Here is a 26,626-nt window from a genome sequence, read left to right on the forward strand (position 1 = left end):
TGGAAAGACCACCTGCAGCACATTTGTGAGTGCAGCTGACTCTTGAGAAGGCCTTACTTTGGGGTGTACACATCCACACTAGCAGCCTTGACTTTCTCTAGGAGTAGGCAGTTTATTTAATCTTCTAGAAAAGTATTCTAAGGATTTCTTTTCCTTTCCTTTCACTTTGTATCACTTTCTCCGTTTTCTGTTTTCTGGACATGTGTGGAAACCTTTCATCTTTGGACTTTCCCTCCTATTCTCTTTGCTTTTAGACATTTATTAATTTCCCCACTTTACTATCCTTTTAATAGGCTTTATGGTGGGAAGGGGGATGCGAGGAAAGAAGATTATTGTCAGCATGCCTTTTTAAACCAGAGTCCTTTTACAAATATTTCCCCCTTGTTTTATATGATCACTGTGCAGTATATCATTGCTCTGAAAACTGAGAAAATACTTTAAAAGTATGTTTTTCTATCATCCAGAAATAACATTAACATTTTAAACAATTTCTAGTTACTTTTTCTAGGCATCTATTATCAATTTTTTAAAAACAATAATAGCCTCATACCATTTCTTCTGTTTTCTAATATGCTTCTTAAAACTAAACATAGCTCATAAATATCTTATCATGTCACAGCATATCCCTGGCAGTATTATTCTATTGGTGACCTAGTATTTTTTGTAAGATATATCATCACTTACTTGGCCAATCCCTTATTTTAGACATTAGGGGTTTTTTTATCCTTATTTTCACTATTATAAATAACCATTTCCTGCTCATTCTTTACTCTATCCTTCACCATTTACTTAGGATAAAATCGTAGCAGTGGAATTTCTGGGTTCAAGTTTATGCAGGCCCCAGTGTTTGGGCCAGCATTCAGGGTTCTCTTTAGACTAGTCCTATTTTACCTTTCTGGCCCCAAACTTTCCACTTTACTCCCCTTCACATGGGCTCCCTGAAACATTACAGCAGAGGGTTAAAAGCATAATTTTCATAGACCAAGTTTGAATCCTAGCTTTGCCACTTACTAAATGAGTGAAATTAGGCTGTTTTCACTAACTGCTTTGAGCCCTAGTTTCCTCTTCTATAAAATGGAGAAATAATTCCACTTTTCTGATGTGGTTGTTATAAGGATAAAACAAGACAAAAATGCGTGTATAAGTATAAAGTATGTAACTCTTTTAGTTTCCTGGCTGCTAAAGCAAATGCTCCGATTTGGTTGTGTGTCGGTTAGGCTAATGTGTCAACGCAGCCAGGTAATTGTGCCCAGTTGTTTGGTCAAGCAAGCACTGGGCTAACTATAATACAAGGGCATTTATGGACTTTAGTCACCATTGATTTTACTGCAGTGGTAAATCATAGATAGCTGATTACAGTTACATCCATCAGGGAGATTGCCATTAGCAGTGAGTGATGCTTTATCCAATCAGTTGAGTGCCTTAAAAGGGGACGTGATTCCAGCATGGAGTGAGAATTTCCCAGCTTGTGTTTGGACAGCCAACATCTCCCAGAACTCATCAAGGACCTTCACTGGACTTTCATCAGGGCCCCTGTTTGCAGCCTGCCCGCGGGAACCTGGACTTGTGCATCCCCACGGCCATGTGAGAGACACTGATAAAATCGCATACTATTGACAGATATCTCTTGTTGATTCTGTTTCCCTAGAGAACCTGAGGAATACAGGTTGGTTTAAACAACAGGAATTTATCGGCTCACAGTCTTGAGGGTAGAAGTCCAAAACTGAGCCCCGTCAAGGTGATGCTTTCTTCCAGAAGACCGTGGACTTCTGGGACTGGCTGCCCACCATAATCTGTGGTCCTTGGCTTTTCCGCACCTTGGCAGTATGCCGGCGGCGTCTTCCTTCTCTCCTGGGTTCTGGTGACTTCAGCTGCTGGCTGCTCCCCTTGGTTTTCTCCCTCTCTGTGGCCTTCTCTCTCAGGCCTTCCGTGATAGGGTTAAGCCCATCCTGAGTCAGCTGGGCCACGCCTTAACTGAAGTGGCCTCCTCAGAAGGACCCACTTGCAATGGTTTCACACCCACAGGAGTGGATTCAGTTTAAGAGCATGTTTCTCTGGGGTACATAGCCCCAGGTCACCACAGAAATCTATTCTCAAATGTTTGCAGGATCTATAGATGATAGATCAATAAGCAACTGCGACGGTTTGCTCGGTCGGTAGAAGTGGGGTCTGGCTGCGGACGAGGGGTCGGTCCAGCTTAGGACGAGGGATGGGTCCCGCTTGGGACGAGGGGTCGGTCCCACTTGGGACGAGCGGTCGGTCCGGCAGCAGACGAGGGGTCGGTCTCACAGGGGTTGCGCGGTTCGGCTGACGGGGTCGCCCGGCGAAGCCGGCGACGAGGGGGTTGCCCGGAGAAGCAGGCGACGAGGGGGTCGCCCGGAGAAGCAGGCGACGAGGGGGTCGCCCGGAGAAGCAGGCGACGAACTGGGGACAAGGGAGGCCAGGCCCTTGTCGGGGGCTCTCAGGACTGGAGGGCGCACGGCAGAAGAACTACCGCGGAGACAAGGTAAACACGCAAGTCCACTTTATTGAGGGAGAGGCAACAGTTTTATAGGGGCTGGGGAAGGCTGATTGGTCGAAGCCACGCCCTGTTCTGATTGGTTGCCGGAGAAAGGTCAGTGGGAGGTACTGGACGGGGGAGGGGTGGTGGTTAGGGATTGACTGTTGCTGTTGCTGGGGGAAGGGGCAGGGTTTAGGGATTGGTGGCTGCTGTTGCTGGGGTGGAGGGCAGACTTGAGTTTCCCGCCCACGCCTGACTGTTGCTGCTGTGGGGGGGGGAAGGGCAGACTGGAATTTTCCGCCCTGCGCCTGCGCAGGGAGAAAGAAGAAGGCATCGTGTGGCGCTATCTGGGAGGAGGGGCGGCCACGGAGGCATGGCTGCCGAGAAGGGGAGACCCGAGGGCACTCTGCGCCCATGCCGAGCTTCCTTCAGGGGTGGCGGTGGGCCCAACCAACCACCCTATTACAGGGGCAGCGGTTTGGAATAGGCCTACCGCGGCCGCCGCCCCCCGCCAGGTCAGCAAACCACACTTCAGCCCGAGGGGCGACCGCAAGCAACTATGGCAAAATGTTAAAAACTGGTAAATCAGGGTATCTGGGTAAGGGTTTATTGGAGTTCTCTGGGTTGTTTTGTATTATTTTTGCAAGTTTTCTGCAAGTTTGCAATTATTTCAAAATAAAACGTTTAAAAACATGCGTGTAAACCACTTAGTACAGGCTCTGTTGGGTTGAAAGTGTTCATTAGACCCATTCCTCTTCCTAAATCGGTTCCTACCCTTCTTTCAAAACCACACTGGAGAGCCACACACCCCTCTGTGACGCTTTCCTGGCCAGGGCAGTCCCTCATATTGAGTTTTTTGAGCACTTGTGGGCTGGCCCCTCACTGATGTTTAGAATACATTGGCTGGTCACTTTCCTGCATACATACACATCATAAGAGTCAACATTCGGGAAGTGGATTTGGCTCAACTGATAGAGCGTCTGCCTACCACATAGGAGGTCCAGGGTTCAAACCCAGGGCCTCCTGACCCGTGTGGTGAGCTGGCCCACACGCAGTGCTGATGCACTCAAGGAGTGCCGAGCCACGCAGGGGTGACCCCATGTAGGGGAGCTCCACACGCAAGGAGTGCGCCCCTCAAGGAGAGCCGCCCCGCACAAGAAAAGTACAACCTGCCCAGGAATGGAGCCGCACACATGGAGCTCTGATGCTGCAAAACGACGTAACAAAAAGAGACACAAGATTCCCGGTGCCGCTGATAAGAATGCAAGCGGACAAAGAAGAACACACAGCGAATGGACACAGCGAGCAGACGGGGGGGGGGGGGGGGGGATTGAAAGGGGAGAGAAATAAATAAATCTTAAAAAAAAAGTCAACATTCCCCTCCTCACCACCCAGCACCCTCTGCAGATGGCCCCTCCTTATCGGTGATTAATTATGCTTGATTAATGCGCTTGGAAAATAGAGATGATGATGAAAAAGAGGTTGTGCTTCAATATTGGTAGCATCAGGATTGGCGTTTGGAGTTTGTTTAGTCATTTGTAGCCCAAGAGCTTTGAAAGTGGTCCCAAGCCCTGACTCTTGGATGGCTTCTGACGCCGAGGACACGTGAAACCCCAGGCGCAATTAGTGGGCAGCAGAATAAAGGAAGATCTGCTGAGCAGGAGGTGGCTGGGTTTTTCTGTTAATGCCGAGCTTCTCCAGGGCATTGTCCGGGCTTGGGAGGCAGAGCTCAGCACGTGGTATCGGGACCTTTGTGTGGCTTGGGTATACCTCCCTCGCCCTCGTTGCTTTGCACGGGGTGATAAGATGCTTTTGTAGCTGGTAGAGCTTTATTCCTGAGCGTCACCCAATCCACAAAAGTCCTTTTCTTGGCCACGCGGAGGCCTCCCCAGTTGCCAGGGGAGATGGAGAAGCGGCCTGTTTACAGAGCTGCAGCTGGAAGGGCTTGGCCTGAGAGGGCTTCCTGGAGAGGGCGTCCAGGAGGGGCAGGGGGCAGGATGGAGGTGCAGGGGCGGGGTGGTGAGGGCGGGAGGGGGGGGGGGGAGTCCTGGGACGGTGATTCTCGGAGAACAATGTGTCACCCCTCGTCCCCGTCGGGGTGTCTTTCAGGCGTCATGGCCGGCTTCAACATGGGCGGTGACCTCAGGGAGCCGGCTGCCAGCATCCCCCTGGGCTCCCTAGCAGCTGTTGGCATCTCGTAAGTTCCCCAGAAGGCAATCAGTATGAGCTTGAAAGAGGGAGAGAAAACCCCTAGCACAAAGGCGAGTGCCCCCTTTGTTCTAAGAGTGCCCTGACTGTGGCCAATCTATTTCATATTCCAATCCTCCCTTTAACATGCAGCCAGCTGGAAAATTCACGTCTGGTGGGTTCAGATGATTGCCCTCTCATACCCCCTGCCTGGGAATTTTGCAGAAGGAGGAGTGTCATGAAAGCAGATCACTGATCAAATCCATTCATTCCTTTCTCCTTGGCCTCCCCATTTCCCCCTCCCTAGTTTGAACTTGGGGATTTTTTAACCATTGAGTTTCCGTGATCTTTGGAGGGAGCATAGAGATGAAGAATTTTGCAGTCAGGCAAAATGGGATTTGTACCCCAGCTCTGCCACTGATTGGTTATGTGACTGGAACAATTGACTTAGCTTTCAAGCCTTAATGTCCTTATCTGTAAAATGGGATGATAATAATATGTGCACCTCATAGATCATGGAGTATTAAATGGGATACTGTATGTAAAGGCACAGAGTAGAAAATCAGAGAGTTGTTGTCCTCCTACCCCCACTCGCTTCCTCTCATCCACCCGCAAGGCTGTCAGGCTTCTTGGATTTTAGTTTAGGCTGTGCTGCCCACACTAGCAGGTGAGGGGCCTTGGGTCTACTTCTAACCCTAGAGAGTCTTCTGTTTTTCTCTTCATACTCCCAGAAGAAGCTTTTCTACCCTTCATTGGGTAGGTGTGAAAAAGCAATGAGATCCTAGGAATGAAAATGACTTGTAACATTAAATGTACTTGGCATTATTTAACTGTGGTATTTTAAAAATTTAATATAGCTGTTTAACAAATGCTGAATTTGCTTTTAGCAAATTTTAATGGCATGGATGCTATTGGCCAGGCACAGGGTACCAGTCTATTTGGTGCTAAATAAGGCAATAGCATGGGGAAGAAAATGAAAACAACAAAGATAGATTAGGTATTGGGCAGAAAAGGAAAGAAAGAGGGTTCTAAAGGAGGCTAGAAAAGAAGACTTGGTGGGATTTGGGTTGCGCCCCTTTCTTTCTTGTTTTGGGTCATAGCTGGGAATCTCCGGAAGAACATTTGGCCCAACCCTCACTACCCAGCTGGAAATGAGGAGTTCACAGAGCTCATGGGACCCGTTCAAGGTCACGTGGCATCTTGGGGCAGGGTCGGGTCATCTCTGCCTTTTTCACTCTTGGCCTCTCTCTATTACCTGTGATCTGTGCCAAAGAACAGCAGGACTTACAGCCCAGGACTTAAAGTCCTTCCTTTGGGGGGTGGGCTATGAGGGGTGGCTGTGGCCTGAATCCTGGCAGCCCAGAAGCCAACTGCCCCCACTCCCAACCCTTTGTGTGCTTTTCTTCCTTGATGTAAGAAAGAGATAAAACAGTGATACTTTTGTGAAAGGTAAGAAATCTCTTTAGAGGATAAATGGTACAAAAAGCCCTCCCAGACAAGCTAGGGAGGTTTCTCTTTGATTCTGAGACAGGTTCACATGCGAAATAAAAGGCCGAGTCGGGAGGGGTGGGTTGGGACGGGGGGCTGAGTCCACGGGACGTGGCAGCTCTGCTCCCGGGTTTTGCAGGTGGTTTCTGTACATCGTCTTTGCCTTCCTGCTCGGCGCCATCTGCACCCGAGAGGCTCTTCGCTATGACTTCCTGATCGCGGAAAAGGTGAGTGAGTCCTGCACGGCAGGAGTCAGTATTTGTCAGTTAACCAGTGGCTGCCTCCCCTCGCCGGTGCTGTTGGGAGACCCACTGCTCTTGGGCCCAGGACTGAAGTGTGGTGGTGCAAACAGGACGGAGAGGGTGGAGGTTCTGCCTCTGGATCCCTAGGAACAGGTGACAACACCCAGAGAGGCACACGCAGGCCGGTGACCGGATAGCGGGGACACAACCATTTCCTCACACCCAAAGTCCAGAGAGAAGCAAAGCATCGGGTCACCTGCAGTTCCCGCTAAACAAACCCTTCATTTTTGCTAATAGATTTACCTTCTACTATGAATAGAAAGTGCTGTTCACAAGAAGCAAGAAGGAAGAGAGAGAAGGACAGAGAAGAAGGCAGGGAGGCAGAGGGGAAGGGAGGCGGGCCAGTGCCAGGGGCCTGGGTGCACGTGGAGCAGAAGCCCTCATGCTCCTGAGAACCCCGAGGCCTCTGCTGGCCCACTGAGGGCCTCAGAACCACCCCCTGGGCCGGCTGCGTTGATTTGGCTGCAACATCTTTGTTGCCAGAGCAGAGAGCTGTACACCCTGACCTGAGATTAGCGAATTCCTGGCATTCCACCACCCCACAGCTGCCCCTGTTAACTGGCTGCAGGTCATGTGACACTCAAGAAGCATGTGATATCCCCAGACTCCACTAGAGGAAGATTTCCAGACACTCCTCTGGAAATGCCCAAAACTCCTACCTTACCCCAAACTCTTACAGGCAAAAGCAGGCCCTGATGTTTCATCCTCTGTTAGAGAAATTTACTAGGTTAGAGAGCTTTTCTCCCTCAGTTAATTCCTGAGTGTCATTGCTAATATTGTAGGAGAATGCTATTTGCTCTTGGTGTGAGGCTTTGCAAAGCAGCCTTGCTGATCTTCGGGAAAGCCGCTGCTTGGGGCAACCTGGTGTAGGAAAATCTGAATTTACAGGAGAGAGGCATTTGGACTTAGCAACGGTTTCTTTTCAGTAAGGGTGATAGTTGTTTAGGGAAGAAGTCTAAATCCATCGTTTACACCTACATGCACATTTCTGGCCTTGAGTTTCCTCTCCCAGAGGCTTTTCTCTTGTTGCAGAATGAAAAGCCTGGCTCCTTAAAGGACAGGGAGCAGCGGGAGGACCATCCTTTGCCCTGGGGGGACTTCTTACTGCTTCTCTCTGATTTGCCATGACTAGCTAGCTCTGCCTGCTTCTAAAGTTAGCCCACGTTCCTTTCTAGTGGATTCCTCCGCAGAGGACCTTCCAATCCTTACAGACTCTGATCTGGATGGAATGAGGAAAGTTATTCCCTGGGCCGGGGTTCCACTGCGCGCCTGCCCCTGCTCAGCAGAGAAAGCCAAGAATGAATGTGTGGGAGGACAGGCATCCTCGTGCCAGGAAGACCACAAACAGCGATAGCGGAAAACACCTTCCAAAGCCCGCGAGCCCTTGTGGGTGGGAATTCCACATCGGATGACAGACATGCGAGCGGAGGGGCGGTTATGGAATGCCCCCTGTCCAGTGAACCAGGGAGGGGGCACCAGCCCTGGCCATTACATTTCAGGAGAGTGCAAGAGAATGTTTCCTAGAATAGGTAGTCGTACAGCCTACAAAGAAAGATAAGATACAGTTCTTGCTCTCGGTAGTGAACAGGAGCTGGGGCAGGAAGTAAGAGAACAGGGCGGAAGTCCACCAGGGCAATCCAAAACAGCAGCTCCCGCGTGTTCTGCTGCCCCACCACCCCCTCAGGGGGAACCACAGGATTTTGCCTGAAAGAACAGGACCTCGAATGCTGGCTTTCTTCCTTTCCCCCTTTGCCCCTCTTTGGGACTGACTTGGCTACAGCAGCAGATTCCATACTCCCGCAGCATCAGCCTTCCCTGGGGAAGACGAGGGCGCACACAGCACAGGGAGGTAGGGACAAGTGCGCTTCTGCTTACTCGGGTCACGTGAACAACCCAGCTCCCGGAGGGGGTTTTAATACACCATCCGTGTCGCTGCCTAGCTGTGGCCTCGGTCCCGAGCCACCCATCTCCGAGCCTTCCTGGCCTCTGAAGCAGTGAGGCCCCTCGCTCTGTGTGACCACACCTCACCTGGGTACTGAGCAGGCGCAACCTCCCACCTCCGCCCCTTGGCTCTTCCTCATGCACATCTCCTCGCCGCGCTGCTCTCTCCTTCTCTCAGGTGCTTTCTGCCAGATCAGTTATCTTCCATGGCTGCAGTCCGCCCTGGATTCTTTTCTGCTGACCTGCAGCTGATCAGTTAATCTGTTGCTTTTTGGGTTTTCTTCAGCTTCCCTGATCTATTTCTGACTTTTTGGCCTCCCACCCCCCGGTTTCTCTGAGAAGCTTCTTTGTATTTTTTATCTCCACCTAGAGGAAAACTTTTTCCTGGTTCTTGGGTGTCGATGTCAGTAAAGTTATGCTTTCTTAAAAATCTTTAGTACATGGTGATGGCTCTGAGATAACCCATGTAAAGCACAATGCCTGGCACATAGTACATGCTTATTAAATTTTAACTCCCTCCACAGTCTTTATGGGGATATACTTATAGATAGAGACATTTATTTGGGGGATACATTTCTTCCATATTTATGTAAAATTCAAGTAAATGTGGAAGTAGTTAATTTTGGGAGAAGCCAAAATAGTCAATCCCAATATTATCCAGCTATAGAAAAAGGAATTGGTAAAGAGCCAGTGCTAGAGAGGACAAAAATAAATAAATAAAATAGATTAAGTAAATATGTCAAAATCAATTGTATACAGTCCAGGAAAAATTATTTATTATAGATCAAAAAGATCAAGTAGGGAAGCAGATGTAGTTCAAGTGATGGGGCTTGCATCTACCATATGGGAGGACCCAGGTTTGATCCCTGGGGCCTCCTGGTTGAAAAAAAAAAAAGCATGCCATGGGGCGAGCTGAGTATCTGCACAGCAGGCCAGTGCCCATGCAAGTGAGTCACACAGCAAGGTGATCACCCGACAAAAAGAGAGACGAAGGGGAGAGTCAAGGTGAGGCGCAACAGAAACCAGGAACTGAAGTGGCAGTGAGAGGGAGCCTCTCTCCACATCAGAGGTCCCCAGGGTCGAATCCAGTGAATCCTAGAGAAGAAAAAGAAGACAAGAGAGAAATAGATACAGAAGATCACAGAGCGAATGGACACAGACAGCAAAACAAACAAACAAAACCCCAGCAGGGTGAGGGGGATGGGGAGGGAAAAAGAAAAGATCCAGTACTTTAGGAGCCCTGAGACTTGCTAACTAGCCCTTTAAGAGCAGACAGTAGGAAAAATACCAAAAAAGGGCATCTTCGTTAAACACGGGAATCCCACAATGGAGAGTCAGCTCTAATCATTCCTGGATTTAACAGACACTAAATCACATGTTCAAGCTGAGCCTTGAAAATCCAGTTCAGGGGCTGCCTGGGAGGCTCCGAGAGAGTCATCAGCTGTGCGGAGCCCGTGCCCAGGCCACAGACGCCCTCTGCTCTCCATCAGGCAGGGAAGATGGCAGACTGGTTCCTTCTGGAAGATGGCTACAAAGAGAGAAAACCTGAGTTTCACTAGAGATAAAGCGGAGAGAAAGTTGAGATCAATTTGTGGATGAGGATACTATTAGAAAACTCATGTTTCTGAGGAAATACGATATGGGAGAAAGCCAGGGATCTGTTGAGATATTGCCACATTAATACCTTTGGGATTACAAGGTTTCACTCATGTCAAGGGGCCACAGGGTTTAGGTCACTTGGCAAATTACTTCAAATCCAGCCCTTCAAGATCAGCCAGTGAGATGGGGTCCCTCAGTGACTGAAGCTCAAAATGGGAGCTGGAATAAAAAACCAAGAGCAGAGAAATGAATTAATTATTTACATCAGTAGTTGCCAAAAACAGAAATTAGGGTAATCTACACCCAGATTATCTTTTGGAAGAGTGACTTTGTGACGGCTCAATCAGGCATATGACGGAAGGGCACCACTTTTGTTTTGCTGTTTTAAAAAAACAAAACACAAAAAGCTGTTCACACACATCCACTTAAATAAAGTCTTACTTCCACCTCCATGGGCATGTTTAGCAAGTTTAAAGTCCAACGTGAAGTGAGAAAAATGATTAAAGCTGCACAGTTTACTGTTGCTTTGTCCTGTGCCTATTACTGTGCCAGGAAAATAACCTGTCCTCAGTGATTATTCTTCAATGAATGGATGGATGGATGGATGGCAAATAGAAAGGAAGAAATAGAATTCAGGTGGGAGAAAGCTGGGATAGAGTTTTTATAATTTATCAAGACATGAGGACCAGTGTTTCATTTCAGAGGGGATACTCTGGTAAAGGCTTACAGGATGGTTGAGAGTGGGGAGAGCCCAGAGGCGGGAAGCCAGTTAGTACTGTAGTTGGCCAGTGGTTGTCAAAGTGTGGTTCCCGATCCATCTGCATCACCTGGAACCTTCGAAATCCAAACTCATGCCCTACTCCCAACCTCCTGAATCAGAAGCTCCTGGGGTGGGGCCCCGCAGTCTGAGTTTTAACAAGCCCTCCAGGTGATCTGATGCACTTAATTTGAGAACCACTGTGAAGTCCCAAACAGTAAATGATGTTGGACTGAACTGAAAGAGTGGCCGTGGGAATGTAGTGGGGCAGGGGATACGGGAAATATATTCAAAAGGTTGAATCTAGAGGGCTTAGTGCGTGATTCACTGGGGTATCGGTAGGTAGGTGACGGGGAGCAGAAAGGAACAGAAGCATGTTCTAACACTGGATGATGAACCTGTTCCTCCTACAGGTGTCCCTGGTAGGCTTCCTGTTCCTTTTGGGCTTATACATCTCGTCCCTGGCCTCCTGCATGGGAGGACTCTATGGAGCCCCTCGGATCCTGCAGTGCATTGCCCAGGAGAAAGTGATTCCTGCACTGGCCTGTCTGGGGCAAGGAGTGAGTGACTTTTTTTGTTGTTGGTGTCGAGAAATGCACACGTTGCCACTGACTGGATCAGACCCACCAGCCAAGTTCTCTGGGATGGGACAAATGAGAATGTGGAGGTCTTTCCTCTTAGCCCAGTCCTCTGGTTGGCTGGCCGGGGCCAGTTAGACAAAGTCTCAGTAAAGGTCCCAGGCCTGCTGGACTCCTCAGCCCTGGCTAGCTGACCTGTCAGGGACGCAGCTTGGACCCTGAGCAGCAGGGCAAGGGAATGCCATGTTTTTTAATAAAAATAACTGGGGTCCTCCAAGTTTAGCATAAAAGAAAGGTGCTCTTGGTAAGAAGGGGAGCTGGTCCTTGCAGCTCTAATTCTGCCCTCGAGGCTCGCCTTCCCCTTGGGGGTAGCTGTATGATGATTTCCCACACCTTTGATTTCTGGGCTCCCTGTTAATCATCCCGGAGCAAATGCTAAGGGTAACAAGCTGTGCTGAAATTGTATAGTTTCGCCGAGTCACAGTTGGAATGAGCAAATGAGACATTCCTAAAACCTAGGGGATGACAAAAGAAAAATAAACACAGAGACCCTACTTCCTGCTAATGTATTCGTAAACTATCTTATTTTGTACCTTGTGGAAGTACCACAGAGGACCCCAGCTTCTGATTCCAATCTCCCTCCAGTTAAAGGCACATATAGTTGCAAGTCACCCTTAATTTCTCTCTTTACCTTCCTCCACTTCTTATCCATCAGCCAGCATAGGCTGGGCAGAGAAATAGTTTATCATTTCTCATACATTTATTTATTTCATATATTTCATATATTTTACTAGGTAATATATACACAGGTTTCAAAACTAAAAACAATATTAAAATTATACACTGAGATTTTTTTTCCTCCTCTCACAAGTCTTTCTACCTCTTTCCTCACCCAACCCTTACCCCATCAGTTGCTGTTTTTAAATTTCTTATGAATTCCTCTCTGCGCCTTTTTAATACAAAAGATAGTGTTCTATACATTGTCTTATACCTTGTGTTTTTCATTTAATATAGCCTAGAAGTATATCTTTTCATATGAATGTAGAAAGAATTTCCATTCTCTTTCCATTGTGTATATACATTATAGTTTAGTGAACCAGTTTCCTATAGATTGGCAGCTTCCAGGAAACAATGCTGTGATGAATAACCTTGTGTGTGCTTGTATCTCTGTGTGTGTGTAATTTTGTGTATGAGCAGATATAGCTATAGGGCAAATTTTTGTAAGTGGTATTCCTGGGTCAAAAGGTAAATACATTTTTAATTTTAATAGATAGTGCCAAAACATGTTCCATGGGATTTGTATCACTTTGTAATCTACCAGCAAAGTATGCGATTGATAGCTGCTCCACAGCAGAACCACCCTTAGACTGGGACCAAGAGGGCCCTGACTTTATAGAACTCTATTCTGGCTCTTCTTGGGATAAGAAGGTCATGAGGCCAAAGATCACGTCCCCTAGATCCCATGCGCCATTTCTAAACCAGGCTCCAGGGTATACAGGACCCTGGTATTCTCTGCCCAGGTGGACCCCAGCCCATTTCCAGGATCTGCAGGGCCTCTTCCACTGGTCTGTATTTGTTCAGGGTGTGTGCTTGACATTCACACATGTGAGCGGGAGGCTCCCTCGTGGGATGGGCTGGGAAGAGAAGAGGGTGGGCAGTGAGCTGGGGGCAGTGCATAGCTGTCCTCCAGGGAGGAACTCGGAAGAGTCTGAGCATTCTAAACTTGAACTTGACCTTCTCCATCGTCGTAAAGTTATGTTTGCCAAGGAAGGAGTTGATAAAACATATCTGATTTACCATCTCCTTAGCTTGGTTTATAATTGTAAATATTTAGACATAAGACATGTGGACCTCCATCTGCACTCTTGCCCCAGGCCCCACAAATGTCAGCAATGAGCCTATCCACAGGCTGGCCACCTGAGTGCTTTGTCAAATGTGAATTTTTGCCAGACACTTAGTGAGAAATAGAATCTTAGGATATTTGTGATTTGCATTACTATTTTTATGAATGAGGTTGAACTTTTTTTTATTATTTAAGGAATGATTTATTATAATTTTATTTATTTCTTTATTTCTTCATTATATTGCACATTATATTGTTATAATTATAATAGTATAAATATTTATTAGTAGCATTCTTTTTTTATTTAAAAGCCACATTTTTTTTCTCTGATGGTTGGTCTTTTTCTTTTCAATTGCTAGGAGCTTTTTCTACATTAGGGAGATTAAGTCTGTGATACATATGACAAATACTTTTCCTAATTTGTCATTTGTCTTTTAACTTTGGAATTTTTATTTTTAGTTAGGCCAGTAAAAAGAATTTATTGAAACATGGGGGAAAGAACAGAGTTTGCTGAGAAATGGGAGAGAAAGAGGAAAATACACAGCAAGATTTGGTGTGGGCTTCTCTCAGCAGAGAGAGCCTGAAATTTTTTTAATAGTTTCTTTACATGTGATTCAATTTTATTAGCCCATTTTGGGGGAAGAAGAAAAAAAATTTTTTTAAATATGATATCTTTCAACATAAAGACAAATGCATAAAATCAATATGAGCAATTTAGAGAATAATTATGAAAGGAACAGCCTCCTAGAAGTCCAGTTGGCACGACCAGCACCACACGCCCCTCTCTGGTCGGAGCCTCAGCCCTCTCACATGGTAACCACTCTCCTGACTTCTGTGACTATAAGTTCTTTGATTTATTTATCGTTTTACTTGGGAATCAGGAAACGTTTTCTGAAAAGGACCAGATAGTAAATATTTTAAGCTTGGTAGGCCATATGGTGTCTGTCACAACTACTCAACTTTGCAGACAGACACTACCTAAACAAATCCAATAAAATCGTATTTATGAAATTTGAATTTCATATAGTTTTCATATGTCACAAACTAGTCTTCTTTTGATTTCCCCTCCACTGTTTAAAAACATAAAAACCATTTTTGTGGCTAGCTCATGGGCATATACATATGATTTCCTACATATGTATCTCTAAGTAAAATAGTTTAATTTTGCCTGTTTTTGAACTTTATATAAAGGGAGTAATAGTGTGTGTTATTCTTTTGTGATGTGTTTCTTTCACTCAACATTATGTCTGTGAGGTTCATCCATGGTTTTGCTTATAACAGCAGTTTATTGTCATTAATGTATAGTATTTCATATTCTACAGTTTATCCATTCTGCTGTTGATGGATATTTGGGTTGTTTCAGACTTGAGGCTATTAAAAACAGTGCTATAATGGTCATGGCCGATGGGGTTAACTACCAGGGCAGATGGCCCCTCTTTGGAAATGGTGTTTATGTGTGATGAATCTGGACTCAGATGGGATCTCTCTTCATGGGACTTTCATGCTAATGTGCTGGAGGTGCAGTTGGTGTTGGGGTTTGGGATATATTTGGGGGATTTGAATCTCTGGACTGACAGTGTGATGGCCAGGCCCTGAGCCTCAGCAGACTCCAGCACCTACAGTCTGATTCATTGGACTCACCACACTCAGCTAAGATGGAGTTGAAGAGGGACAACCACCACACCATGGAGCCTAGAGTGATTACAACTGAAAGTGGGAGGATTGCATCCAGCATCCATGTGGAATCTGAGCCTCCTCTTGACATAGAGGTGCAATGGACACAACCAATCCAATGTCCACATAGAAAAGGTGGCATTGGATTGGGAAAAGTGGACATGGTGGCTGATGGGTATGGGGAAAGGCAGGAGGAGATGAGAAGTGGAGGCGTCTTTGGGACATGGAGCTGCCCTGGATGGTGCTTCAGGGGCAGTCACCGGACATTGTATATCCTCACAGGGCCCACTGGATGGAATGGGGGAGAGTATGGGCCATGATGTGGACCATTGACCATGAGGTGCAGAGGTGCCCAGAGATGTACTTACCAAATGCAGTGGATGTGTCATGATGATGGGAATGAGTGGTGCTGGGAGGGGAGAGGTGGGGTGGTGGTGGTGGGGTTGAATGGGACCTCATATATATATATATTTTTTTAATGTAATATTATTACAAAGTCAATAAAAAAAAACAATGCTAAAGAGCATTAATAGTGGGAATAAAAAAAAAACAACAAAAAACAGTGCTATGAACTTCTTGTTATATTCTTACATAAGTATCCTGGTGCACAGATAGAATTCTTTCAGGATTTATATGTATACATATATATACACTCATTGGTAGAACTGCCAATTTATGAGGTATATATATCTCACTTAGTAGATAATGCAAACTACTTTTCCAAAGCAATACTAATTTATACCCCATCAGCAGTGTATCAAGGTTCCTGTTCCTCTATCTTTTTGCCAATACCTGGTATTATCAGACTTTTTAATTTTTTCCCAATCTGGTGAGTGTGCAATGGTATCTCTCTGTGGTTTTTAATTTAACTTGATTACTAATGAGCTTGGGCATCTTTTCGTATGTTTAATAGGCATTATATTTCCTCTTCTGTAATGTGTTAAAAATCTTTTGCTCATTTTTTTTAACGGACTGCCTTTTTTCAATTATTTTGTAGGAATTCTCTGTATATTCTGGATACTCTTTGTCAATTATGTATGTTGCAAATACCTTTTCGACTCTGTTGCTTATCTTTTCTTTCTCTTTACGGTGTCTTTTGATGAACAGGAGCTCACATTTGCCTTTTTATCACTTCACAACCCACCTTCATCGAAGTCCTTACCTGCTCTGAAGCTCTCCCTTCAGCTTTCGTGAGACCCTGCTTCTAAGTTCCCTTTTGTGTCTGAGGATGTACCTTTATTCTTGGTAATTGCATTGCTAGACTATGTTAAACAATTGTAACAAATAAACCCCAAAACGTAATTCTCAAAAAGTTAAGTTTCTTTCTCCCTAAAAGTCTAGGGAAGGTGTTTCAGGTCAGTAGGTGCTGTGCTCCTCAGCTCCAGGCTGATGCTGGATTCGTGTCTTTACCTGTGGCTTCTAAGCTTTTCCCTTATTCCAGCCCTCAGGAAGGGCCACAAGCCTGGAGACGCTTGTAGGGGAGATTCAAGGAGCAGGTCTGGGGTTGCTTGCATACAGCCCCTCACATTCCAGAGCACTAGCATGGAGGTAATTCTCTATCTGTCCTGAGGGGCAGGGCTTAGATTCTGTATGGATCCTGAGGGTAAAGCTAGCAATGTTTGCTGATGGAGTGAGAGAGAATGAGCAGAAGCATCAGGGTTTTTACTTGGTCGAACAACTGGAAGGAAGGAGTTGTTATTTTCTGAGTTGGAGAAGACTACAAAAGGAGTAGGATTGAGGGGTGGGGTATCAGCAATTTGGTTTTAGACATATGCAGTTTGAGATCCTATTAGACATCAACCAGAAATGTTGAGTAGACAGTTGAATATTTCAGCATGGAATACAGGGGAACATTTTAGGCTGGAAATTCAAATTTGGGAGTTGTTAGCATAAAGCTGACATAAAGCCATGAGGCTTGTTGTGATCACCTAGGGAGTACAGAAAGAGGAGAAAGCTGGGAGGATGGAGCCCAAAGGGTGCTTTAAATGTCAAGATTGAAGAGAGGTGGAGAAACCAGCCAGAGAGACTGAGAAGGAGGAGGCAGTGAGGGGGGAGAAGAAGGAAAAGCAGCTAGGTGAAGAAAGCCTATCAAAGAGGAGTGAGTGTTCAGCTACATCAAATGCTTTTAGGTCAAGGAAGATGAGGACTGAGAAATGACTTGTTTTTGGCCCAAGAACGGGGTCAGTGACAGAGAAATAGCTTCTGTGGAGTGTTAGTGCATTTTTCTACTCCTTTCTACCTGAAGGTCACCATACCTAACTCCACTGATAGGTGTGTGTGAATGTGTGCATGTGTGCATATGGGCAGGTATGTATATTTAGTGTCAGAATCCCCCTACCCCAGCCACCAAAGATCCTGTCATGTTTCTCAAGGTCTACCTTTACAGTCCTGTTCTCCATGATAGCCTGGAAGAATCAACTTTGTACCTCTTTGATTTCCAAGCCTGGTATTAAAATCCATTGAAAGGCAAGGGGAGAAAATATAAGGGAAATCAAAGTTCTATAGTAATGCCTGATATTAACAGCTAATAAAACACCTGAAGACTGTGGTGCACTAGGAGCCTACTGTGTTAAGCATTGTATTTGCATTGTCTCTCAGCCTCACAGTACCCCATGAACTGGATATTATTTTTCTGAGTTTACAGATGAGAAGTTATGAATGTGCCCAGGGTCACATGCAGAGAAGTGGTTCAGTCATCCTGAGTTGTTTTTCTATCATCTACTGTGATTTTCTTCTGAAATATAATCTTGAATGTTCCTTTTATTTCTGCAGAAAGGGCCAAATAAAACACCTGTAGCTGCCATCTGCCTGACCAGCTTGGTGACCATGGCCTTTGTCCTTGTGGGCCAGGTGAACGTCCTGGCGCCCATCGTCACCATCAACTTCATGCTGACGTACATCGCAGTAGACTACTCTTACTTCTCCCTGTCCATGGAAACCTGCAGCCTCCCGCCGGATCCTGTGACAGCACACGGGGAGGGCACGGAAGCTCTCCAGTGTTCTGAGCACCTACTCTTGGAGAAGGTTCCCAGCTACGGCTCCGAAGGCACCACCCGAAGTGTCTCTGAGGGCACTCTGCTGGAGTTCACCAAGGACATGGATCAGCTCCTCCAGCAAACTAGGAAGCTTGAGTGTAGTCAGCCCAGGAAAGGGGAGGATGTTGGCATCCCAGAGAGTAAGAGGAGAAAACGCAAGAGGGCCACCAAGCAAACCCTAAGAGATAGCTTCCTCCTGGATGTTGAGTCCCCTACTTCCTTCCCCAGTGAGGGCTCTGAAAGGTTTCCTGCTGCCTCCTCAGAAGGGAAGGAGTCATACTGGAACAAGCAGAGTTCAGGGAGCGAATGGGCTCAGCCCGGGGGAGCATGTGAAGAACAACTTGCCCCCGAGTTGTGTAACCAGCCCAGGCCAAGTGGAGAAGGTGAGTGCTTTGGAATCATACTAAGGCCTCTTATTTTAGGGTGACCACTGCTTGTCTAACCTACCTGGTTATAACGACCCACTCTCCAAGTCTGTAGTCTGTTCGCTTTATAGGTGGGTTTAAAATCCTTGTTAATTTTGATTCATATGTACTTATTTTTATTGGAGAAGTTGTAGTTATATGGAAAAATTATGCAGAAAATACAGAGTTCCCGTGGACCTACGCACATGCATGTGTGCATAAACACCATTTTCCTTATTAATGATTTGCATTAGTGTAGTAACTTTTTTTACAATTTATGAAGCAATATTATCATAATTATTCTCTTAATTTTCATTAGCATTCACTGCTTGTGTTGTATAGTCCAATGGCTTTATTTAAAAACTTTTATTCTAGTAATGTACATAAAACCTAAAATTTCCCCTTTCAGCCACATCCAAATATATAATGTAGGAGAGTTAATTACATTCACAATGCTGTGCTACAATCCTCACTATCCATTACCAAAACTTTTCTATCACCCCAAACAGGAATTCTGTACCAATTAAGCATTAATGCCTCATTGTCTACCCCTACCCCGGTCCTTGGAAAGCTATATTCTAGTTTCTATTTCTAGGAATTTGCTTATCCTAATTATTTCATATCAGTTGATCACATAATATTTGTCCAATGTGTCTAGCTTATTTCACTCAATATAAATTTTTTTTAAAGATTTATTTTATTTATTTATGTCTCCCCATCCCCTTACTATTAGCACTTGCTGTGTTTGTTCATTTTGTGCTCATCTTCCTTTTAGAAGGCACCTAGAAACTGAACCAGGGACCTCCCAGGGGGACAAAATCCTAAAGATGCTTCCCTATGTTTTCTCTTAGTTTTATACTTTTGTTTCTTATTTTTATGTCTTTGATCCATTTTGAGTTAATTTTTGTATATGATGTGAGGTAAGAGTTCACCTTCACTCTTTTGCATATGGCTATCCAGTTTTCTCAGTGTCATTTGTTGACGGGATTATTCTTTCCCCACTGAGTGGGCTTGGCACTGTTGTCAAAAATCAATTGGCTGTAGATGTGAGGGTTTCTTTCTAAACTCTCACTTTAGTTCCATTGGTCATTGTGTCTGACTTTGTGCCTATATCGTGCTGTCTAGATTACTGTAGCTTTTTTAAAAAGATTTTATTTACTTATTTAATTTCTCTCGCCTTTCTCCCCCCTCAGCCCTCCCCCCTTCCCACCCCAGTTGTCTGTTCTCTGTGTCTATCTGCTGCGTGTTCTTCTTTGTCCGCTTCTACTGTTGTCAGCGGCATGGGAATTTGTGTTTCTTTTTGTTGCATCATCTTGTTGTGTGTAGCACCACTCCTAGGCAGGCTGCACTTTCTTTCACACTGGGTGGCTCTCCTTACGGGGTGCACTTCTTGTGCATGGGGCTCCCCTACATGGGGGCACCCCTGCATGGCAGGGCACTCCTTGCGCGCATAAGCACTGTGCATGGGCCAGCTCCACACGAGTCAAGGAGGCCCAGGGTTTGAAAGGCAGACTTCCCATGTGTAGATGGACGCCCTAACCACTGGGCCAAGTCCACTTCCCACCACTGAGCCAAGTCTGCTTCCCTGATAACTGTAGCTTTGTAATGAGTTTCAATTGACATAGGTTTTTTGGTTTTTTAATTTTAATTTTTTATTAGAGAAGGTATGAGCTTACAAAATAATCATTCATAATTTGAAGAATTCCCATGCATCACCCCTCCACCAACACCTTACATTGTTATGGAATATTTGTTACAGATTATGAAGGAACATCATCAGACTGCTACCACTGACTGTGGTCCAGAGTTTACATTTGGTATATTTTCCCATACATCCTCTATTATTAACACCAAGTATTAATATTGTCTAATCGTTATAGTTCATGAGAGAAACTCATGTTTTACTGTTAACCACAGTCCCTCTTCTACCACATGATTCACTGTGTTATACAGCCCCATGCTTGTACAGTCCATCCAAAGAGTACACTCAGTGGCTCTCCCTTTCATCACAGAGTTGTACAGTCATTGATGCAGGAAGTTTTTGAATGTTTTCCTTAGTCCAAGAAAAAACACACAAAAACTCCCATACCTCCTATTATTGACCCTTGCTATTGATATATTACCTTCTTTGACATTGATTCAAGAATATTATGATACTGCTGTTAACTACAGTCCATAAGTTACATTAATTGTATTTTTCCCATGTGTCACTATATTCTTAACATCTTGTAATAGTGACATACATTTGTTCTAATTCATACGTAAGTGTTCTTGTATTTATACTGTTAACCACAACCCTCACCCACCTCAAGGTTCACTAGATTATTCTTTCGGTTTCTTTCAATTGGCATTTACATTCCTAAACTCCCTCTTTCAGCCACAATCCCATTTATAAATCAGTCGTATTAGTTACACTTACTATAATGTGTTACCATCAACTCTATCCATTTCCACACTTGTATAGTCAAGCTAATTGAAAATTCTACATACATTAAGCATCAGTACCCCTTCTCAGTCCTCATCCTATTGCCTAGTAACCTATACTTTAGGTTTTAACCTCATGTGGTTTTTTAATCAAATCAATTTTATTGACACATATTAATAAAGCATACAATCCATCTAACGTGTACAACCAATGGTATCTGGTATAATCACATAGTTGTACATTAATCACTTCAGTCATTATTAGAGCATTTTCTTTTTTCTTTTTTTTTTTAAAGATTTATTTATTTATTTAATTTCCCCCCCCTCCCCTGGTTGTCTGTTCTTGGTGTCTATTTGCTTCGTCTTGTTTCTTTGTCCGCTTCTGTTGTCGTCAGCGGCATGGGAAGTGTGGGTGGCGCCATTCCTGGGCAGGCTGCACTTTCTTTTCACGCTGGGCGGCTTTCCTCACGGGCGCACTCCTTGTGCGTGGGGCTCCCCCACGCGGGGGACACCCTTGCGTGGCGCGGCACTCCTTGAGCGCATCAGCACTGTGCATGGCCAGCTCCACACGGGTCAAGGAGGCCCGGGGTTTGAACCGCGGACCTCCCATATGGTAGACGGACGCCCTAACCACTGGGCCAAAGTCCATTTCCCGAGCATTTTCATTATTCCAATAATAATAATAGACAAAAAACAACCAAAACTTATCACCACTCAATATCTCTGTGCTTCCCTGCCTTACATAGCTGCTATTCTGTTTCTGTCTCTCTAGTTTATTTGTGTTTATATTTTGTATAGGTGGAGTCAAGCAATATGTTGTATCTTGTATCTAGTTTCTTTCACTTAGTATATTTCTTTTTTTTCTTTATACTTAATGGAAGATTATTAATATATTACTATATTATGCTCTCCATAGTTTGTTTTGGTTCTATTTTTGCCTGGTATTAACATCTTGTTATATTAATGTACATTTGTTCAGTTTCAAAGAAAAACAGTCTCATATATGCAGTATTACCCATACTCATATTTCACAAGGGGTTTCACTATGCTATACAGTCCCATGTTACATTTTTTATCTTTCTTCTAGTAATATACATGACCTTAGACTTTCCCTTTCAACCTCTGTCATACCCATTTAATAGCACTTCCAGTTCAAACACAATGATGTGCTTTCACCATTCTCTCTTTATCTCTGGCATTTGACATTCTGATTAGTATGTATCTCAGAGTAGGTCTATTTAGATTTATTCAGATAGGAGTACATTGTGCTTCTTAGACATGGATATCTATGTCCTTCAATAGCGTTGGGAAATTTTTGACCATTATTTCCTCAGTATTCATTCTGCCCCTTTCCCCATTTCTTCTTCTTCTGGGACACCCATGACACCTATTTTTGTATGTCTCTTCCCATCATTTAATTCCCTGATGCCCTGTTCAATTTTTTCCATTCTGTATCTGTTCTTTTGTATATTTGCTTTCAAAGGCCATGTCTTCAAGCTCACTGATCCTTTCTTCTGCCTCTTCAAAGCTACTGTTCTGCGGGAAACGGACTTTGGCCCAGCGGTTAGGGCGTCCGTCTACCATATGGGAGGTCCGCGGTTCAAACCCCGGGCCTCCTTGACCCGTGTGGAGCTGGCCATGCGCAGCGCTGATGCGCGCAAGGAGTGCCTTGCCACGCAAGGGTGTCCCCCGCGTGGGGGAGCCCCACGCACAAGGAGTGCGCCCGTGAGGAAAGCCGCCCAGCGTGAAAAGAAAGTGCAGCCTGCCCAGGAATGGCGCCGCCCACACTTCCTGTGCCGCTGACGACAACAGAAGCGGACAAAGAAACAAAAAGCAGACAAAGAAACAAGACGCAACAAATAGACACCAAGAACAGACAACCAGGGGAGGGGGGGAAATTAAATAAATAAACAAATCTTTAAAAAAAAAAAAAAACAAAAACAAAAACAAAGCTACTGTTCTGTGACTCCCGTGTATTTTTATTTCATTTATTGTGCCTCTCATTCCCATAAGATGTGCTATTTTTCTGTGTATGCTTTCAAACTCTTCTTTGTGCTCATTCAGTGTCCTCCTAATATCTGTAATCTCTTGAGCCATTTCATTGAATTTATTAAGGAGATTTGTTTGAACATCTATGATTAGTTGTCTTAACTCCTTTATGTCATATGCAGGCTTGGGTTGTTCCCTCAGCTGGGCCATGTCTTCCTGTTTCTTTGTATGAATTGTAATTTTTTTGCTGGCATCTCAGCATCTCATTTACCAGATATATTTATTCTAGGCTCAGTTTCTCTGTTTAGTCTAGGAGTTTCTGCTTTGTTCTAGAGCCCTCTTTGATCCTGAGTTCAACTTAATTTGGAAACTTATAGTGGCTTGTGTTTAGCCAATCAGAATTTTTTTCAGTTCTTTTTCATCTGTTTCTTGCCCTTCCTCCCTTGCTGGTTGTGGAGTAGGAGCCAAGGATACAGTTGGTACTGAAAGCCATGGACGCTGAAGCTGCCCACATTGCCCCAGGAACCGATGAAACTTCTCCCACCTTTCTCTCCTGCCAGGGATAGGAAGAGTGCTACAAGATGAGCAGTAATCCAAGCCATGCTGGACCAAACCATCTGTAGTTTCCCAGAGAGACTGATGAAGCTCCATGCCCCTTCCTCCCCTGCCTGGGGTGGGGATGGAGCCACAGGTGTGTGTAACACTCCTATCCTTATGGGTCAAAAGAGATTGCATTCCCCCACAGAGGCTGAGGGAGCACTATCCCACCTTCCCCTGTCAGGTTTGAGTTTGGAGCCACAAGTGTGCTCAACAATCTACTCTATGTGGGCCAAAAGGGGCTGCAATTGCCCAGAGAGGCTTAGGGAACACTCCGTCCTCCTGCCCTTTCAAGAGTGGGGATGGAGTGACTGGTATGCTCATTATTCTAGTCCATGCAGGCTGAAAGTGACTGCTGTAACCCAGAGAGGCTGAGGGAGCACTATCCCTCCTTCTCCCTGTTGAGAGTAAGGATGGAGCCATACATATGTCTAATAGTCTAGTCCATGTGGGCCAAAAGTAGCTGCAGTTGCCCACAGAGACTGAGGGAACATCGTTCTTTGTGCCCTCTCAGGGGCAGGATGGAGCCACAGGCCTGCCCATCAGTCTAGTTCATGCACGCTGAGAACAACCACAGTTGCCAGAGAGCTGGTGCAGGTCCCCCTAGCTTCTTCCCTGTTGGAAATGGGGCTGGGGACTAGGCTAGGACAGCAATCCAACCTGGGTGGGAAGACTCCGGCCCCTACTGTCACTGTGATTTTCAATCAGGCCAGCCCCTCTCATGCTGGAGGTAGAGTTAAAATGTTGGCTCCTGGTCTCTTTCTGACTTGGACAAGTTCAAACTTTAGCTGTTCTTAGCATTGGACTTTAGCCAGCCTTTACTAATCAGTAGCTGAAGTCAGTGCCTGACCGTGTCTTCCTCCACTGTTTTTGGGAAATGGAGCTTCTGACTCCAGCCAGGGAATAGCTCCCAAGGTGTCCTGTGCCATCAGAGGGGGATGGGTACCAGCCTCCACTGCATGGAGTACTCTACTCACAAATCTTCACTGCAAATAGGCAGTCTTCTGTTCTTCCAAGGATGTTGCAGGATGTTCTTCTTGTCTCCTGGGTCCCCCAAACAGGAAATCTAGGTAGCTCTGGGTGATTATTAACTGCACTCTATGACAAGTTAACTCTCAGAGTTATTCTCTTGCCATCCTGCCCCTCCTCTCTGTAATGGGTTTTAAAGTCAGAAAATGTGAGTCCTCCAACTTTGTTCTTCTTTTCAAGATGGTTTGGGTGGTTTGAGGACCCTTACCTTTCCATATCAAAACTGGCCTTTCCATGTCTGCAAAGAAGGCTATTGGAATTTTTATTGGGATTGTGTTGACTGTGTAAATTACTTTGGGTAGAATAGATATCATAACATTATTCAGTCTTCCACTCCATGAACAAGGAATGTCCTTCCATTTATTTAGGTCTTCTTTGATTTTTTTTAAGCAATGTTTTGTTATTTTCCATGTATAAATCCTTTATATCCTTAGTTAAATTTATTCCTAGATATTCAATTCTTTTAGTTACTATTGTAAATTGAATTTTTTCTTGATTTCCTTTTCAGATTGTTCACTAACTGTGTATAGAAACACTACTAATGTTTGCATCTTGTACTCTGCTTCTTTGCCGAATTCACTTATTAGCCCTCATAGCATTGTAGTGGGTTTTTCAGGATTTTCTGTATATAGAATCATATCATCTGTAAATAAGAAGTTTTACTTTTCTCTTTCCAATTTTCATGCCTTTATTCTTTTTCTTGTCTAATTGGCTAGAACTTCCTGTACAGTGTTGACTAACTGGTGACAGTAAGCATACTTGACTTTTTCCTCATCTTAAAGGGAAAACTTTCAGCCTTTCACTATTAGTATTAATGTTAGTGATAGGTTTTTCATGCATGGCCTTTATCATGATGAGGAAGTTTCCTTCCATTCCTGGTTTTCTAAGTGTTCAAGTCTTCTGTTTCCTCAAGATGGATTATTAGATTTGGCAAATGCCTTTTCTGTGTGAACGGCTATGATCACATATCTTTTTCCTTCCTTCTGTTAATGTTGTGTATTACATTAATTGATTTTCTTATGTTGAACCTCCTAGCATACCTGGAATAAATCCCACTTGACCATGGTGTGTAATTCTTTTAATGTACTTTTGGGTTTCATTTGTCAGTATTTTGTTCAGGATTTCTGCATAGATATTCAAAAGGAAATGGTCTTTAATTTACTTGTGGTATCTTTGTGTGGCTTTAGTATTAAGGTGATATTAGCCTCATTGAATGAGTTAGGAATCTTCAACTTTTTGGATGAGTTTGAGCAGAATTGGTGTTAATTCGTCTTAGAATGCTGGCAAAATTCACAAGTAAAGCCATCGGTCCTAGGTTTTCTTGGTTGGGAGGCTTCTGATTACTGATTCAATCTCTTTATTTGTCATTGGTCTGTTGAGATCTAATTCTTCTTAAGTCAGTATACGTAGTTTGTGTGTTTCTACAAATGTGTCCATTTCGTCTAGGTTATCTAATTTGTTGATAAATAGCTGTTCATAGTATCTTCTTATAATCCTTTTTTATTTCTGTGATAATGTCTCCAGTTTTTCTTCTGATTTTAATTATTTGTGTCCTCTCCCTTTTTTTCTTTGTCAACTACCTAAAAGTTTGTCAATTTTATTGGTCTATCCAAAGAGCTAACTTTTTGTTTTGTTTATAGTTTTTAGTTTTTTATTCTCTGTTTCATTTATCTCCACTCTAATCTTTGTTAGTTCTTCCTTCTGCTCACTTTCAGTTTAATTTAACTTTCTTTTTCTATTCCTCCAGGCATGAGGTTAGGTCTCTGATTTGGGATCTTTCTTCTTTTTTAATGGAAGTACTTAGAGCTACAAATTTCCCTCTCAACCCTCTTTTGCTGTTTCCCATAAGTGTTGGTATATTATATTTTCATTTTCATTTTCATTCACCTCAAGATTTCCCCTGTGATTTCTTCTTTGACCAATTGATTGTTTAAGGGTGTTATTTAATTTTCACTTATTTGCGAATTTTCACTTCTTCCTCTGGTTTTGATTTCTAGATGCATTCCAATATGGTTAGAGAAGATACATCGTATGATTTCAACATTTAGAATATATTAAGACTTGTTTTGTTTCCTAACATATGGTCTATCTGAACCCATGTGCAGTAAAAAATGTATATTCTTCCGCTAGTGGGTGAAGTCTTCTATATATATCTGTTAGGCTTAGTAGGTTAGAATATTGTTTAAATCTTCTATTTCCTAATTGATCTTCTGTCCAGATGTTCTATCAATGATTGAAAATGGTGTATTGAATCATCCTACTATTATGTATAACTATTG

General features: G+C 44.3%; 1 protein-coding gene across 1 annotated transcript in view; it reads left to right on the top strand.

The window, feature by feature from the left end:
• The window catches only part of SLC12A8 (solute carrier family 12 member 8), a 201,031-nt gene that overhangs the window by 127,287 nt on the left and 47,118 nt on the right, over positions 1-26,626 (top strand). The window contains exons 7-10 of the mRNA XM_004465818.4: positions 4,610-4,697; positions 6,315-6,402; positions 11,188-11,334; positions 17,642-18,287. Coding sequence (XP_004465875.1) covers positions 4,610-4,697; positions 6,315-6,402; positions 11,188-11,334; positions 17,642-18,287 — 969 coding nt within the window. The remainder of the gene's footprint in view (positions 1-4,609; positions 4,698-6,314; positions 6,403-11,187; positions 11,335-17,641; positions 18,288-26,626) is intronic.

This window comes from Dasypus novemcinctus, chromosome 4 (genome assembly GCF_030445035.2).
Source record: "Dasypus novemcinctus isolate mDasNov1 chromosome 4, mDasNov1.1.hap2, whole genome shotgun sequence".
Lineage (NCBI taxonomy): Eukaryota > Metazoa > Chordata > Mammalia > Cingulata > Dasypodidae > Dasypus > Dasypus novemcinctus.